Raw genomic sequence first — 16,213 nt, 5'->3', positions numbered from 1 at the left:
CGATGGACCTGGCGAGTCTGTGACTGTACAAACTGCTGAACCAGTGGGTCAGAGGCATATTTTATAAACAAATGCGCATGCAGTATTTGACAACGGCGCAACATTGCAGTTAGACTGGACCTCAATCTTCTTTTCTCATTTTAGATATTGCTGCTTTATTAGTTGCATACACATGAATAATGTTATTAGAGCAGTTAAAACGTCTACATTATGAAACATGTTGATAAACTTGAAGCTATGATGAAGTTCTGTTTTGTGTATTTCTTCCCCCCAATATAACCACTAAACCAAGAACCAGTGCTTACACTTTGGTTTGTATGAAGTAAAACTACTCCAGGTTGAAATAGTAAAACAATAAAAAGTAATCTTCGCTTCTGTCTAGATTTCTCTATACAATCTACTTCATTCAAATTTTTAGGTCTGATCTGTTTCATTTCAGAATCATAAAACTTGTATGGCCAGGAATTTGACACAGGAATTTGTTGTGGTGGCATTACAGGATATAAAAATTAATTTATATGAATGAAATTCAAATTTAAATAGAATAAGAGACACATTTGCATAAAATGGCATATGGATAAATAATTAATCAAACATAACATAAAATACATTAAATGTCTGGCCAGTATTGCTCTCGGTCTCCAGCAGGAAGGGAGAAGTTAGTTTATTCAATTTGTAATAAATGAATTGTTGTTGTTTGCAACCGATTATTCACTTTAAATTGTATTTTAAAGGAATTGTGTATTAATAATGAACAACCGAACTATGATACATAATATAGTATTACTAGGGTATGGTCATTAAATATATATTGGTTATCATTTTAACCATCATCAAAAGAGTGTTCATGGATATAAATAGGAGCTTAATGGCCGGCTACGGGAAGTCATAGATATGAGTTTGGGTGTCATTGAAGGGAGTAGTTGTAGAGATCAACATGGAACAGATGTGGGCGAGAAGAGAGGGGTGTGTGTGAGTGAGTGAGAGAGAGAGAGAGAGAGAGAGTGAGAAATATTTCCACCCACCCGACAAGGAGACACACTCATAAACAGCGAGCGGATTGAGAGAGAGCCAGAAAAACCAGATACTCATGAGAGCAGGAGCTGAACTAGAAACAGAAGCGTTTTCCTTCAGAGAAGATGCTTTATTAAAGCTCAGGCAGAGTGAAGCGAGGACTGACCAATAAACACTTAGACAGACAGACACAAAACAGGTGAAATCCAAGAATCTTTAGCTCCACAAACGTCTCAGTCCCTCTCAGGTCCCTCTCAACGTTCACTCACATGCTCTGGTGCTCAGGTGGAGGAGCACGACTGTTCAACCAAAGCAAGCACCAGAGAGGAAGGAGCGAGCGAGAGGATGGATGCCTTTTGCAGACTCAGCGGCCTGGACCCTCTGTGGGTGAGTTGGAGTTGGGGTATTTTGACCTGGAAAATCAAGCTGTTTCTGACACGGTGGTATTTGTTGGAGCCACTCTTCTCTACTGGGATGTTCAAGAGAAGTTAGTCGCGTTCATGTTGACCTTCTCAGTTTGCAGCCTGCAGGTCTATAATCTGGACAAATCAGACTTTTTATTCGCGCGGCTGCAGAACGAAACACTGCTTTTAATTCATTTCAAGCTTGTAAAGTGACACATGGCTGAGGTCCAGCTGCCGGTACTTTTTTACGCATTCGGTCCAAACTTGAGTCAGCCAACCCTCCCTCTCCCCCTCCGGTCTCCTTTTTCTGTTTTCGATTAGACTGTTTTGCTGCTTCCAGATGTAAAATAAGATATTGCCGGGAACATGTAAGTGGAAGACGGACACAAATGTTTTGCTGCTGCCGGGAATAATCAGCCGTTAATTGCGGTTGACATTGAAAACAGTGAAGAATTTCTGATCTCTAACTTGAACAAAAGTTCAAAGCTGAAACATTAAATCAGCATGATAAAAGCTGGAATTCAAGACTCATACTACAGACTTCATGACCTTGTAGTTTTGTTTTTTTCTCTTGAAGGAAAGCATCCTGGCTTTAAAAAAAGGGGGTCACACAGAACATTCCTAATGTTTGAGTCATGCTGTTTGTCCTTTTTCAACATTTTTTCTTCCCCCTCATGTGTTGTGCATTCATTATATTTGCTAATCTTCCAGCATTAGTGCGTCATAAGCGATGATTATATTATATTAGGTGGTGATATATTATGCGATTAATTAATCAGTTGTGTTTTTCAAAAACTGTATATATATATATCATGTTAATCCGGTTTCTAATCTCTGACTTCACCGTTTCTGATTGCAAATTGTCTTTTTGCGTGTGTTGGTGTTCATGTGCTTGAGTTGTCGGGGTGAGAACGATGGTCAGTCAAACTCTAAACTGCACATTTATTCGTCTGGTGAGTCATAAAACAACTTTTTTTTTGTTACAAGATATCATACAGACCTGATGTTTGATTAGATTTTCATTTATTTAGACAAAAAGAACAAAGCAATTTTTACCTCTGCTGGTGCACCCTAAATATTGCAGATAACACAGCGAAAAGGAAAATGATTCAAACTGCACCTGTTTAGTCTATTCGTGACTTTGTGAAATCACTTTTTGCCACAAAAGTTTTCTCTGCTATTTTTAGGTGAGATTAACCCTTGTGTTATCTCAGGGTCAATGTGACCCGAAGGCTGGAAAGAAACTGACCATGATACAAGGGTTATAAAGATTAATAACATTGATATATTAAAGATCATAAAATAATTTAATAAAATGTTTGAATTTTTTTTTAGTAATTTTAAAATCCACCTGTGGTTATTAGACACATATGGTAACCTAAGAAGAAATGTTGGACTGTTCCCATTTGAGCAACAGGTGAGAAATAACATAAGTACTAAGAAAAATTCTGTTTGGCAAGAGAGTTGTAGTACAACAAAGTGCTTCGTTCATCTTCTAACCATCAACCGCAGAAGTCAGAAGAGACTGTGAAAGTAACATCCCACTTACCCGCTCAAATGGACACTGAGTGGTTACTTCAAATGTCGACTTGGTTGACATTTTATAACTCGATATTTTTTCAGGATCTGTGGATGGGACCCATGAGACACTGATTCAGGTCCTTTTCAGTAAAAAGTAGTGAGTGATGGGAAATTTGAATTAGTCACTATTCAAGCGCTGACTTTTTTTTTCCGATCCAGAAGACGATTTTGCCTAGCTGGGCTGTTATGTAACCATCAGCAATCTCATTTATCCATATTGGTGTCTGTTTGTGTCGCCACGTAAAAAGCCTCAAACCACTTCCCGCGTTGTCACTGGCTCGTAAAAAGCCAGACACCCCGCCCCCTCATTAGGACCAGCAAGGTGGTAAACTAGTGCATCGAGATAACTGGCCAAACTTAAGATTCTATTTTGAACTCCAGCAAGGAGGTACGTTTTTTTAACGGACAAAAATGTTTGTGGTGAATCTTTGTAGATCCCTGGATTTAGGAAGGTTCCAATTTGTCATTGACTTGTATGCCGTCTAACCGCTGCCTCTTAAGTGTTCCGTAAGCGGGGCAAGTTAATTTCTGCCCCTTGGCAGAGGAATGCAGAGTTTCTGTGCTTTTTCAAGTGATTGTTAATACGCAGGCTTTATTATTGTAGCACATTTTAAGATAATTATCCTTCACTCTCTGGTTCTAGACAGATATGTGGTTTGCTGACTCAGCATATTCAAAAGAAAAAAAAAAGCCTTCATCCGACTGGGCGAAGCTTGTTGGTTGCAGCTGTGGTTTCACTCCACACTATGAATGAAACAAACTTCCACCGTGTCTGGACATCGCCACCTGCGAGCCAGTAAACGATCTCTATCCTCATTCTTGATTATTTGGGTTTTCGTTGCAGGACTGGAACCGTACCTGGTACACGGCTAACCCGGACCTGACGCAATGTTTCCAGAACACGGTGCTGGTGTGGGTCCCTTGTGTCTACCTCTGGTTGCTGGCCCCATTTTACTGCCTTCACTTTTACTACCATGACCAGGGTCGCATTCAGATGTCCAGCCTCTGCACCTCCAAGATGGTGAGACTTCACTGAGGCGAATGTCAAAGGGAGATGTTTTCACACATTTCAACCAACCCTTCTTTTCTTTCTGTCCTGGCCAGGTACTCGGGTTCCTACTGGCCTCTTTTGGTTTCGTTGAGTTCTTCTACATTTTGTTGGAGAGAAGCCAAGAAATCCACCATCACATGGTCTTCCTACTCAGTCCCATCATACGCAGCATGACCGTGGTGAGTAAACACAACTCTCAGTGTTGTCCCTGTTTTAAAATCCGCCTCGGGGGTTAACAGGACAAGATAAAACTTGGCCACTTACAGACCTTTTTGACCTATAAGGTCTTCTACTGACCCTAAACATGCATATAGGCTTGGACAGCTGCTCTGCCCGGTTAACCTTTCAACTGTCATACACTAATAGACTATCAATAGCTTAGAAGTAAATACAGAAAAAACAGATGAAGTCTTATTCGGAGATGGTAAGAGAGAACATTTGTCTATGTTTTAGGCAATAAATGACTACTAAAGGGGTCATTCTACAATTCTGTTGCCATTTCCACTTTCTACTAACTCATCTAGAACTGATCATTTTATTAGTTATTAACATTATATAAGACAGATATGACCTGCATAAATATGTTCTCACCCCAGATTTTAATTTTATTGTTTTTTATTGTATATTGCTAGCAATGTTGTCGACCAAAAAAAAAGAACTTTTCTTTATTTTGCATCACAGTTTTCCCTCTTGATTCTAGCTATGATGCGAAATGGTAAAGCTTCACATAGCTTGTCTAACCTAAGAATTTGGGAGAACTTGCCTTTACTGTATAGTTAATTAATTATAGATTTAATGAAAAATGCTTTTGCAAGTTTTGGATGAATACTGGAATTTTTATATATGGGAATCATTTGGTTCACTTTCACTAAAATTAGGTCTCATTAAATGTTTGAAAGATCCATAAATGTTTTGCCAAAAATCATTAAAAACAAAGTTTTGGCATGTCTGTGTTAAAGCGACTATATATATATATATATATATATATAAATGACTAGTCAATGGAGTGTGTATCATGGGAAAGTTTTATCGTAAGACGGAGCAAAACTCTTCACTGCCTCGTGGAATATCCCAATGTAACAGAACCTTTGGGAGTATTTTTCATCTTCCAGCTGCCATGTCCTAGTGCAAATAATTGAACGTATAGTGTTCGTATGGCAGGCTCAAAGCTGCATTGATGGATTTAAAGTCTTACCGGCAAAAACAAATATCGCACTTCTCTGTTAGCACTGTGCCAAAGGAGCGGAGTACCACATCATCTGATATTTGATGTGGACTAACGGGCACAAATTCAACTGGACAACAGATACATTCAGCTGGTTGTAAAATTTGACAAGGTTTGAATTGGCATCTAACATATACATGTACTGCCCTTGGAAAGAGGGAATTCAACTATAGCACAACTTTGTAACCGGCCAAAAGAACAAACAGTTTGAATGTTTAGACCAAAAACCCCGGTGAGACCTCAAAGTATTTATACAAGCCCAGTGAGTCTTTAATCTGTTTAAATGTCATTTGGTTTTTGTCCTCATATAAACTCGTCTACCGTCGTGTCCCCACCCTCATGAGGTGCATTATTTACAGAAGAAGAAGCCCTGTGTGCAATCACTGACATCATGTTGATAGAAAAAGCCTTCCGGGGTAGATCGGTACGTGTCGCCCACTCTTTTCGCAAAATAGTCCAAAGTTTTTAATCCCACAAGTTGGGTAGAAAGACATGCAGACCTGTTGGTTATCTTGAGCAATGCTGTTCTTTTCAGAAGTACTAAAGTTGCGCTAAGATGCTTGCTCACAAAGATCCCTCTCTTTGGCTCGGTCCAGTTCCCTAAAAAGTCAGACAGGCAAACCCACCTGTGGTTTTTTTCAGACTGCTGAATAAACACAAGCACGTGTTTAGGTGAAAATAAACTCTGAGGCCTCTTGTACATACTGTATATCTTCTAGTAATGTATATTAAGGAGGTCAGCCTGGACAGCAGACGTCCAAGAAACACCATTTTTACCATTTCTGTCCATCAAAATAATACTTAGACAATGATTAAATAATCAGAAAACCAGTTAGTTAAGTACTATTGTTGGAAAAATACCTTAACTCGATATGTTTTCCTGCCCTTGGAGTTTTCAAAGTGTCCATATCTTTGGGTCTAGTTTGTTAGGGAGGGGTCAAGGGTGAAATGTGTGGATCTGAAAAGAGGCAAACATGTGCCGGGGATTCAGACATTGAGCGTTAAGATGCCACTGGGTTACCTACCTGTGAAAGTGTTCCAGGCTATGATTCTTAGCGTTGCAATCGTACCTTCAACCAAACTTAAATCGGAAGAGCCATAAAACAAACATTGTATTAGAGGTAAATGAAGTAGCTGTCAATCACAACTCCCTATTTGGAAGTTCCTCCCGCTGCCAGAACTCCTGGAATGCAAAGGTCGTTCCCGTGAGTGAAAAGATTGGACGCAGCCAAAGATTAATGGAAAGCAAATGCTGGCTCAGATGCAACAGATGTCGATTGCAGAAAAACTTTGTCGTAATTTCACATTCAAAAGATCAACGTTTTTTTCACCCTAAAAGATGATCCAGTTAATGCTAGTTTGAAATCCATCCTTCACACCCTAAAATGTTCCTCAGAGGAAAGAACACATTGTACAGATCAACGTATGGTAACACTTTTGTGTGACCCATGGAGCCCACAGGCTAACCAGGGTCACCAATAAAGAAGACAGTTGTCAGAGACTCCAATTTCTTCCTCCTACAGTTCTGATCTGGAGAGTAATTATAAGGCAACATTTTGATTTGAGGACTGGATTCAGTCCCACCCACTTCCAGATAATGATTTACAGCAATAAGATGAGTCACCGTGGTAGTAGTTCTGTCTTGTGCTGAGGTTCAGATGTGGTGGGTACAGTGTTCATCAAGGGTTACATAAGTCCCCTCAGGAAACACTGAGCTCATTCTGGGGCTGCATGTATTGCTATGATTTGAAATATAACTGTTTTGTTTCTCTAAATAAACAGATTAAAAATGTGGAATTTCTGGGATAGACAACCAACATATTCACTCAAAAAGCTTATTTTCTTGACTCTTGTGTTATCTGAGGGTCAAGGTGACCCGGAGGTCTGAAAACAAATGTGTTTGAGGTATCCCTTGTGTTTTCTTGACCCAGAAAGAACACAAGGTTTAAACCAAATTATGATTAATTTATTTAACTTTATAAATATGTTTTTTCTAAAATAAAAGTTCCCTAATGTTGTTGAGTGTTTTCACTAGTACCATGGAAGTTGTGTGCATACTTCGATAATAATGAATACTAACTTGGATGTCCTCCGTCATCAGAAGTCATATCATAATGTGGTTTTCTTTAAGATTTGGATATGGCAACAATGCTTGGCTGGTCACTACAAACCACACTTATGTCATTTTTTTAGCCAGCTTGATGACATCTGCTGCTGTGGTTTGGGAATTCCCAGTCTTTAAAACCGCTGTTATTGGCTCTGTGACATTGACTGAAGCAAATTGTGTATATGTGTCTTAAAGCGGACTACTGTTGTTTGTTATCGTAAAGTGAATTTGACAGATAAAAATAAAAAGAAGACAGAAGAAGAAAACATTTTTTGTTGTTCAGTGTAGACAGGGCTACTAAGTTGAGTTGTGTGTCTTGTCTTATTGCTTGTTTACCTCTAAAAAAGAATGTCTGTTACAAGAAATTCCATAAAATGATATATGTTTATATATTTAATTTTGTGACGTCTTTAGTCATTTGTCATATGGCATGTGACAAAACCCATAATATCTCCAAGTAACTTTTCTACATATATTTTTTTCTTATGATACTACTTCATACTTTAGTGTAAAAAAATACTTTGGTCCTTTATAAGACCTAAAGTTCTTCTTTTAAGTTTTATATGATGGAATGTGTTCACTGTGACAATAGAGTCTAGGGATGAGCTCGTAAAATATTGTTGAGAAAAATGGATTTCCATGTGTGCTCGCCCAAGTTGGGGTCAAATAAACATATCAATCTGCTCTTAGGTAACTCAATAAACACAAAATAAACTTAGATGAAAATATTTCCTTTCATTTGTTTAATCAAAATCTTGGATTATTAAGAGCAAATAATAATAACAACAATAAGACCAAAAATCTCCCATTTAACTCTTCGTAAGCCACAGAATTGTTTCCAACTAGTATTTGGCCGTCCGCACTCACACTGACACTATTTCACAAAGGAATTTGATTTTCAAAAATAGCAAATATACTTTAAATACCAGATTTCTAAACATGAAAATAAAAGTGCTTGTAGGCCACATAAAATGACTTAGCAGCCAGATTTTGCATTTGGGCCCTAAACAAAACCATATATACCATGTTGCGTTAGATACAGAATTCTAAAGGTTTCCTGTCAGTTGAAGAATTTTGACCAGTTTTCAGAAGCCAGTCCCAACCTTAACCCTAACCCAGAGAAAATATACAGATTAAAGAACCGGTTACTGTGAAAAATATAGCTAAAGATGCCACGTTCTTATGCGATTGCATACAATAATAGTTATTAAATTATAACATTATTAATATAATTTTACTCATTATAACCTTTGTCTCAAACTTTAAAAAAGTTCTCTACTAAAATCTAATCCATTAAAAGGTTTATTGATGTTTGATTGAACGATGATTTCCATCTGTCTCCTCCCAGATTCTGACCTTATGCATCATCCAGTTGGAGAGAGTACGAGGCTGCCGCTCGTCCATATTCCTCTTCCTGTTCTGGGTCTTGGCAGTGGTTTGTTCCGTGGTGCCTCTCAGAGCAAAGATCCAGCTGGCCATGGATGAAGTAGGTATCACTTAAATCTAAATCGATCAGCTATTACTGAGAACTGCAAGTCCTTTATTCAAAAAACAAAATAGAAGAATGTTGTGCGGCAGGAATAAGTGCATTAAAATGAACAAATGAACCCAGTGAACCTGCAGGACTATCTAATCAACCATTGTCTGGAGTGCCACGAGCGCAGCGTCACATTCAACCCCACGTCAGCGGAGACTTCGCACCCCTAATTTTCCTAATCTAACCTAGAGTTAAGCGAGGGATGATGGTTACGCCGGCATGTGCTTCTCTCCTGTCAGACTCTGCAATCATTGTTCAGATCTATTTAGGTGTAAACGCTCCTGTGGCAGCCACATTTGAATTGCTATTTTAAAAAAATACACGTCCGTATTTCCCTTTTGTCATCCTCAGTGTGACATTCCGGCACTACTCTGGGGGGGAATAATGATAACTCTTGGATAAACGCTTGTGGGACAGAACTGTTTATGAACCTACGCGTCTATAAACCTCAGCCTAATGTAAATCTCTGCACATACATTACAAACGCAGGAGGAAACTAGTTCTCAACACATGTAAATTGTTGTTTTATTTAATTCCCGTTAACAGCAAAACAATTCATTTAAAAACAATAGTACCCTTATTAAAGGTTTTAAATGTTATTATACATTTTAAACTCAGATTTAATAAAGATTAGTATTGAAACAAAGCAAAAAAAAATTGTAGTCACCTGCTGAACGTACACTGTTGTTAAAAATTGGATGGTGATATGTCAATCAAACTCAACTACCATTTGGCCCGCCCCCTCCCACCAAAATTTAGAAGTTAGAAGTTAGTTGAAGATGTGCAGGTTGTGTTTTCACGGAACATTCTGCAAGCTAGTCAGTATTATTTTAGCCATCCTTCTGACAGATTCTGCATTAAAAAAAAACTTGAATTGTACATTCATTTATTGAACATGTATCTTTGTCATGTTTTGTGTTTTCATCATTGGGTTTTGCCTTCACACTGATGGAACACAAAAGTGCCACACTCAGCAGTTTTCTCTCCACACATATCCGGCTGACCGTTCCCCAAAAATATTTAAAGCCACGGTCCCTCTTGCAAAATAGTGTTGACAGCTCGAGTTGACAGGGTTCATGTTTGTAGTCCTTCAGCCATTCTTAGCCGCATCACCTACATATTTCCCACCCACTCGCGACCTTCTTTTTTTTTTTCTTTTTGCACAGTGTGGCCGGACACATTCTTGCTTTTTAGTATCAGACCTTTTTGCCAAGACAGCCTTTTTCAGTGAAAATTGCCTCACTGTTAACCACGGCGGCGACTCTCCGTGTGCACAAGGGGCAGCTTGTGTCAGTGGCACCGATCCAGCAGCAAACAATGGCGCTGCCAAAACCCACAGTTTGTGTATGTCGGGTGTAAAATAGTCTCTCATTGTGCAAGAGAGCCTCAGAGGTAAATATTACAGCTGCCTCCTGGATTGAAAGTAAAAGCCTCGGAAAAACCACCATCGCCTTGTTTTGCAGATACTTTCATTTATAATAAAAGCTCCTTAGTCTAAGTTAAAAATACACTTTATTGTGTCTGCGATGTAAGTGTTTGAACCATTTCCTCCTCTACACATCGTTGAAGTATGGGAAAATCAATTAAAAGGACTTTATGTGGTTTTTAAAATGGTATAAATAAACCACAGGATGTTGTGTGATTAGTAAAAACCACGTTGCAGGAGAAAGGGCAACCACACAATACTGTTGATCTGTTTAGAACCGTCTTGTCACTTCTTTAAAAAGCAAGATTGCTCCATAACTTAAAGCGTTTTGATCTCGAACTCCAACTTCCCACTTGGGAGAGAATTTTATTGCCTTGTAAAGTGGATTAAAACGCAATGTTTTCACTGAGACTTGCATGCCTCTGCCAACATTCACATTTTACATGACTTTGTGAAAACCCTGCATAATCAATTCAAAAAGCTTTTATGGTAAAGTGGCGTCGGCACACAGAAAAAACATTTTCCTAACAGAATTTGTTCATGTTTTTTTTAGAGATTTTTTAAATGATTTTTTACAATACTTATTTCTACACAACTGTGCCTGAGGACTTTTTAAAGTTACCAGGACGAAAAAAAAAAGAGACACAAAGTAGCTTTTTCCATACAAAAAAAACAACTTTGGATGAGTGAAAAAGATAAGCCTTGACATTGCACGATCAGACACTAGGGGGAACCAGAAATTAAAGTTAACAATCTTACGTATTTGGGCCTTTAAGTTAACAAACCAAAATATATTAGTAAATGGCTTTTTTTGGAGTTTCGTAACAGATGAGCGTAACTTGTGAGAGGCCATGCAAGTGAAAGAGGAAACCTATGGAACATTCCTAACCCACTAATGAATGATTTAGCAAGAGTTCAATTAATATGAATCCAAGGTTGTTCTGTTCTGTTCAAACAAACTAATTCCAGCGCCAACCTCCTTGGCCGAGGTAACATTTATATATGAGAACTTTATCACCAAAAAAAAAGTTATTTCTAGCCTTGTGTTTTCCTTGTTTATGATGACTGCCGCTCACTTCCTGTTCCCTCTCTTTAGGGAATTGTGTCCGACCTCGTCCGATATCTGGCCTTCTTCTCCTACTTCTCGCTCCAATTGGCCCAGCTGTTCTTGTGTTGTTTTGCGGACCAGCCTCCTGAAGGAAAGGCAGTCTTGGAGAAGGTAGGCAGACCCACACATATCCCACTCAAATCTAAAAGCGTTTTTTTGAGGTCTCCTTTTGGAGGAAATGATGTCATTAATTATTCCACACTCTCCCTCTATGAAACTTTTGTCATGTTGCGATATGTGTGGCTCACTCACTTCCGTGTCTCACGCGGATGTCAGAATACTTTGTGAAAAGAATCATTTTAGTAACACAAAGCTGTGAAAATAACTCGGCATTGGCAAACGGAAATTAGCTTCGCCCCGAGCCTGAGGTGTGACGCAACAACTCTCCGCGCTAGTAAAGTTCCAAACGAATTCTTGGCCTGATGGTGTTTGGCCACAGAAGCCGGCGGTGGTCAACACACCCATCGTCGGTGTGTCTTCCTCCGCCCTCTACCCCACGCTTTGGTCAGAGTTACTCACAGGAAGAGGGGAAGCGAAGGATGCGAGCGGGTAGTGAAGAGAGCAAATAGCCCCGGCGAGGGGGCGGCGGGACCGACGCATGCCATCACGTAACAACACCGACTCTCTCTGTTTGCCCCCGTCTGCCGGTCGGGACTTTCTCATGACACATTCACGCCATTGACATCGAACCTCAAAAACATCGTCCAGACACAGCGTGAACACTGAACTCTATTTATTCCTTCCCTGTAGGAGTTGAGGCTTCCTGGAGAGAATGGCCAGACTGGGTCATAACATTTAAGTTCCGCAGGACAGGATATTTCATAAGGAACTAATGATAGCATTTAATGTGTCTCAAAAACTCCGGGATTGTTATGAATCATTTACCACCGTGTAAACAAACAAGATACATTTTTTTAAATGTCCAACTGTTAGCGACTAGCTAGGCTGAGGATACCATTTAGATCTGCGGTGTCAATCACACAAGAAGAAAATATTTCAAATAATTGTATGTATATTTATATTATGTCAAAATGTATATTTACCAAAACATGAAGTATGTGTTTATCTTAATCATTATCGTTGGAGTTATATAATTGTAGACGTTGTTCCTTCATGTTAACTAAAATGTATTTTTAGGTCATGAAAATCATTTAACATCGTCATTTATCTACTTATCCTGACATTTTCCCAGTGACTCATGTGTTATGGGTTGGTACGGCGCTTAGGAAAAGTCTCTGGGAAATTGCCTGCTTTAGATCTTGGCTCCTTAAAGGGTTTATGTGATGTCATCTGTTGTTCATCATGTGACTCCAAGAAACAGTGTTGTTAAATTGGCCATTTAAAATCTGAAATTATGTCTGTAAAATACATATATAGAAATGTTTTGATCCATTTGGACGTTTGTCAAATGTCTCTATGAAAAATAAAATCAAATTGTTGTGTAATTCACATTTTCGTACAAGCCTCCCACGTCTATCGAAACCACTCGACAAAACAACCCTGAGGCGGATTTTTGATCATAATCCACTCAAGACTAATGACCGTTTCGAGCTTCCTAACCCATGAATTACCTTCATGAAAATAACCATCTTTCGTCTTTTGAATGTGTTTCAGAACCCGTGTCCTGTGAAAGATGCTTCTTTTCTGTCCAAGATCCTCTTCTGGTGGTTTACTGGGTACGATGGTTTAACCAAACGTCTAATCTGAGCCCCCCCCGAGCAACTTTCTGTGCTTGTTTACCATTTTGTGGCTATTTTTTTCCTAATGTTGTATTTGCTTCCCACACAGGCTTGTCGTGAAAGGTTATCGCACTCCCCTCGAGGCAGACGACCTGTGGACGCTGCGAGAAGAAGACACATCCCACAAGATCATATCGGATCTCCACGAGGAATGGACGACCGAATGTGCCAAACTTCAAAAGTGAGATTTTTTTTCTCCAAAATAATCCTAATAATAAACTTCACTCAAGTGCAACAAAACTTTAAGCTTTGAATACCTTCATAGACTTCTGACTTTAATCATGATTAAAAAACACAATAGCAGGATTACTGGAGCTGTTGGAAGCAGATTCAACAACAAGTTTAACCTCAAACTGCCAAACCAATAATGAAAAAAAGAATCACTTCAAATCTGGACCAAGAAGCATCGTGACATCACTAAGGATGACCTACTTTTACAAACTCTGGCCTTGTTCTATCCTCAGAGTGCATGTTGTTCTATCGTGATTTATAAAATCATTAGAAGTAAAAAAAAAAACCAATATGAAATATGTTCTTCTTCTAAGTAACAACATGTGCCTGATCAGCCTGTGGTGGGCAGACCTCCATTATTACGAGTACTTCAGTTGAATCAACAAATTGATAACAGAAGAAAAACATCTAGTTATTTACCAGGGAGATTAAAAACTCAAAATACAACTGAACAATTCACAAATAAAATAATAATAATCTGACATAGATATTTTAAGTGAATATTCTTCAAATACAAATAATAATTAATGATTATTTAATTTTTCTAGCACCTTTCAAACTATCACTGTCACAAGGTTTTTTTAAATAAAAAAACAAACATGATTCATTAAAAAAAACATACATTAAAAACAGCACAATACTTTATTGATCACTGGAGGAGAATTTTTTTTTTGTCCAGCAACGATAACAATGAAAAGATGAACACGTTTCTTGTCCTCCGATCGGGAAGAGCAACAGTCTGTGTTTTAAAGCTGCAGCTCTGGACTTGTGCAGGACACGCACATGTGTTTCTTTCTGGCTCACAGGGAGCCTTATCATAACAGAGGCCAGCCGTCAGCTCCTCCAATGTTCCCTCAGATGTATAAACTCAACACTCTTGACTCAGGTTTAGATCCGTCATCGTTAATGTTGCAGAATCATCACTACGTTTTTTTTTAAGGTTATACAAAGGCTGTTTTTTACTGTGGCTTTGAAGGCTTTGTGTATTTGTCTAACAATGTGAGGTAATAGTGCTTAATAGCCTGCTGGAAAGTTCACAATGTGATGGCACGAGTGGAAACTTTATTTTTTTTATTTATTTTTTTTAACAGCCTGGTTCACGTTAGAGACTTTAAGGCTGCCAGCGTCATGTTGGCACATTCTCCAGCGCAGAGTTCATGACTGTAACCATGTGCACTTCTCGCCCTCTGGCAGGCAAGAGAAGGCCCTGATGTCGGGCGCGGCGCTGGAGAGTCGACTGCCGGATCAAGCTCAGCTACTGAGAAAGCTGCAGAAGGAGCAGAGCTCCGGCTTCATCCTGCTGCGCACTTTGGCTCGCAAATTTGGTCCATATTTCCTGACTGGAACCATGTGCATCATATTCCATGATGCCTTCATGTTCGCCATTCCTCAGGTTCTGAGGTAAGCACTGAAAGTTCCTGTTCGGCTGTCGTCAGTGAATTGAAGTTAGTGTGAAGAAGGGGTGAAGGAAGAACATTTTTTTAAGTGGCCACATCAGGGGAAACCTTTAAACATAGAAACAAAAGGATGTAATTGAAAGAAAATACTTTCCTATGTAAAGTTACATTGAAGAGATTCAATAAAATAATAGATATCATGATACTATCGTATCGTGGTCCAAATACAGTTATACAATTTACGTGATCCAAATAACCAGATCCAAGTATTATGATCTAGGTGCTGTGATACAACTACATGATACAAGTACCTTTATTCAATAACCGTGATCGTGATCCAACTATTGTGATCTAAGTACTGTGATAAAACTACATGATACAAGTACCTTTATTCAATAACCGTGATCATGATCCAAGTATCGTGATCTAACTACCGTGATACAACTACATGATACAAGTACCTTTATTCAATAACCGTGATTATGATCCAAGTATTATGATCTAAGTACCGTGATACAACTACATGTATCTTTATTCAATAACCGTGATCATGATCCAAGTATCGTGATCTAAGTACCGTGATACAACTCCATGATAGAAGTATCCTTATCCAAGTATAGAGATCCAAGTATAGTGATCAAATTATCACGATTTAATTATTGTGATCCAAGTATCATCATCCAAGTATTGGGATCCAATTATTGTGATCAAAGTATTGTTATCCAAGTATCGCAATCTAATTATTCTAATCCGAGTATTGTAATTCAACTATCATGATCCAACTACCGTAATCAAAGTATCACGATCCAAGTACCGTAATCCAAGTACTGTGATCCACGTACCATGATCCAAGTATTATTATGCAAGGACTGTGAAATAAGTTTTGTGATCCAAGTATCATGATTGTAACGTGATCCAAGTATTATGATCCAATTATCATGATCAAAGTATCGTAATAAAATTCACGCGATCCAATTATCATAATCCAAGTATCGTGATCCAACTACCGTGATCCAAGTACTGTAATTCAATTATCATGATCCAACTACCGTAATCAAAGTATCACGATCCAAGTACCATAATCCAAGTATTGTGATCCAAGTAAAGTGATCCAATTATCATGATCAAAGTATTGTAATCCAATTAATTGCGATCCAATTATCATAATCCAAGTATCGTGATCCAAGTACTGTGATCCATGAACGATGATCCAAGGATCGAGACACATGTACTGTGATCGTATCCTGATGTATTCTGTAATGAGGTTCTTGCCAAAACTCAACCCTAAATTTGGGGGCCGCAGAATATTCTCCAAGAGCCGTCATTTTATACCCTCTGCATTTCAAGCAACAACACAGCCGCTGAGTTTAATCAGCTAATGGTCTCCACTCGC

The 16,213-nt window shown here is 38.7% G+C and overlaps 1 protein-coding gene across 2 annotated transcripts in view; it reads left to right on the top strand.

Moving 5' to 3' along the window:
• abcc6a (ATP binding cassette subfamily C member 6a) overlaps positions 1 to 16,213 on the top strand; it is a 36,937-nt gene that overhangs the window by 7,857 nt on the left and 12,867 nt on the right. Inside the window, exons 2-9 of one of the 2 annotated variants that reach the window (XM_087804603.1) lie at positions 1,300 to 1,401; positions 3,844 to 4,020; positions 4,104 to 4,229; positions 8,731 to 8,868; positions 11,442 to 11,564; positions 13,068 to 13,129; positions 13,242 to 13,373; positions 14,618 to 14,824. In XM_087804603.1, coding sequence (XP_087660729.1) covers positions 1,300 to 1,401; positions 3,844 to 4,020; positions 4,104 to 4,229; positions 8,731 to 8,868; positions 11,442 to 11,564; positions 13,068 to 13,129; positions 13,242 to 13,373; positions 14,618 to 14,824 — 1,067 coding nt within the window. The remainder of the gene's footprint in view (positions 1 to 1,299; positions 1,402 to 3,843; positions 4,021 to 4,103; positions 4,230 to 8,730; positions 8,869 to 11,441; positions 11,565 to 13,067; positions 13,130 to 13,241; positions 13,374 to 14,617; positions 14,825 to 16,213) is intronic. The other variant, XM_087804611.1, reaches the window with a different exon arrangement.

The sequence above is a fragment of the Callionymus lyra genome, chromosome 1 (genome assembly GCF_982586985.1).
Source record: "Callionymus lyra chromosome 1, fCalLyr1.hap1.1, whole genome shotgun sequence".
NCBI lineage: Eukaryota > Metazoa > Chordata > Actinopteri > Syngnathiformes > Callionymidae > Callionymus > Callionymus lyra.
Note: the sequence above shows the minus strand (reverse complement) of the source record. Positions and strands in the feature narration are given on the sequence as shown.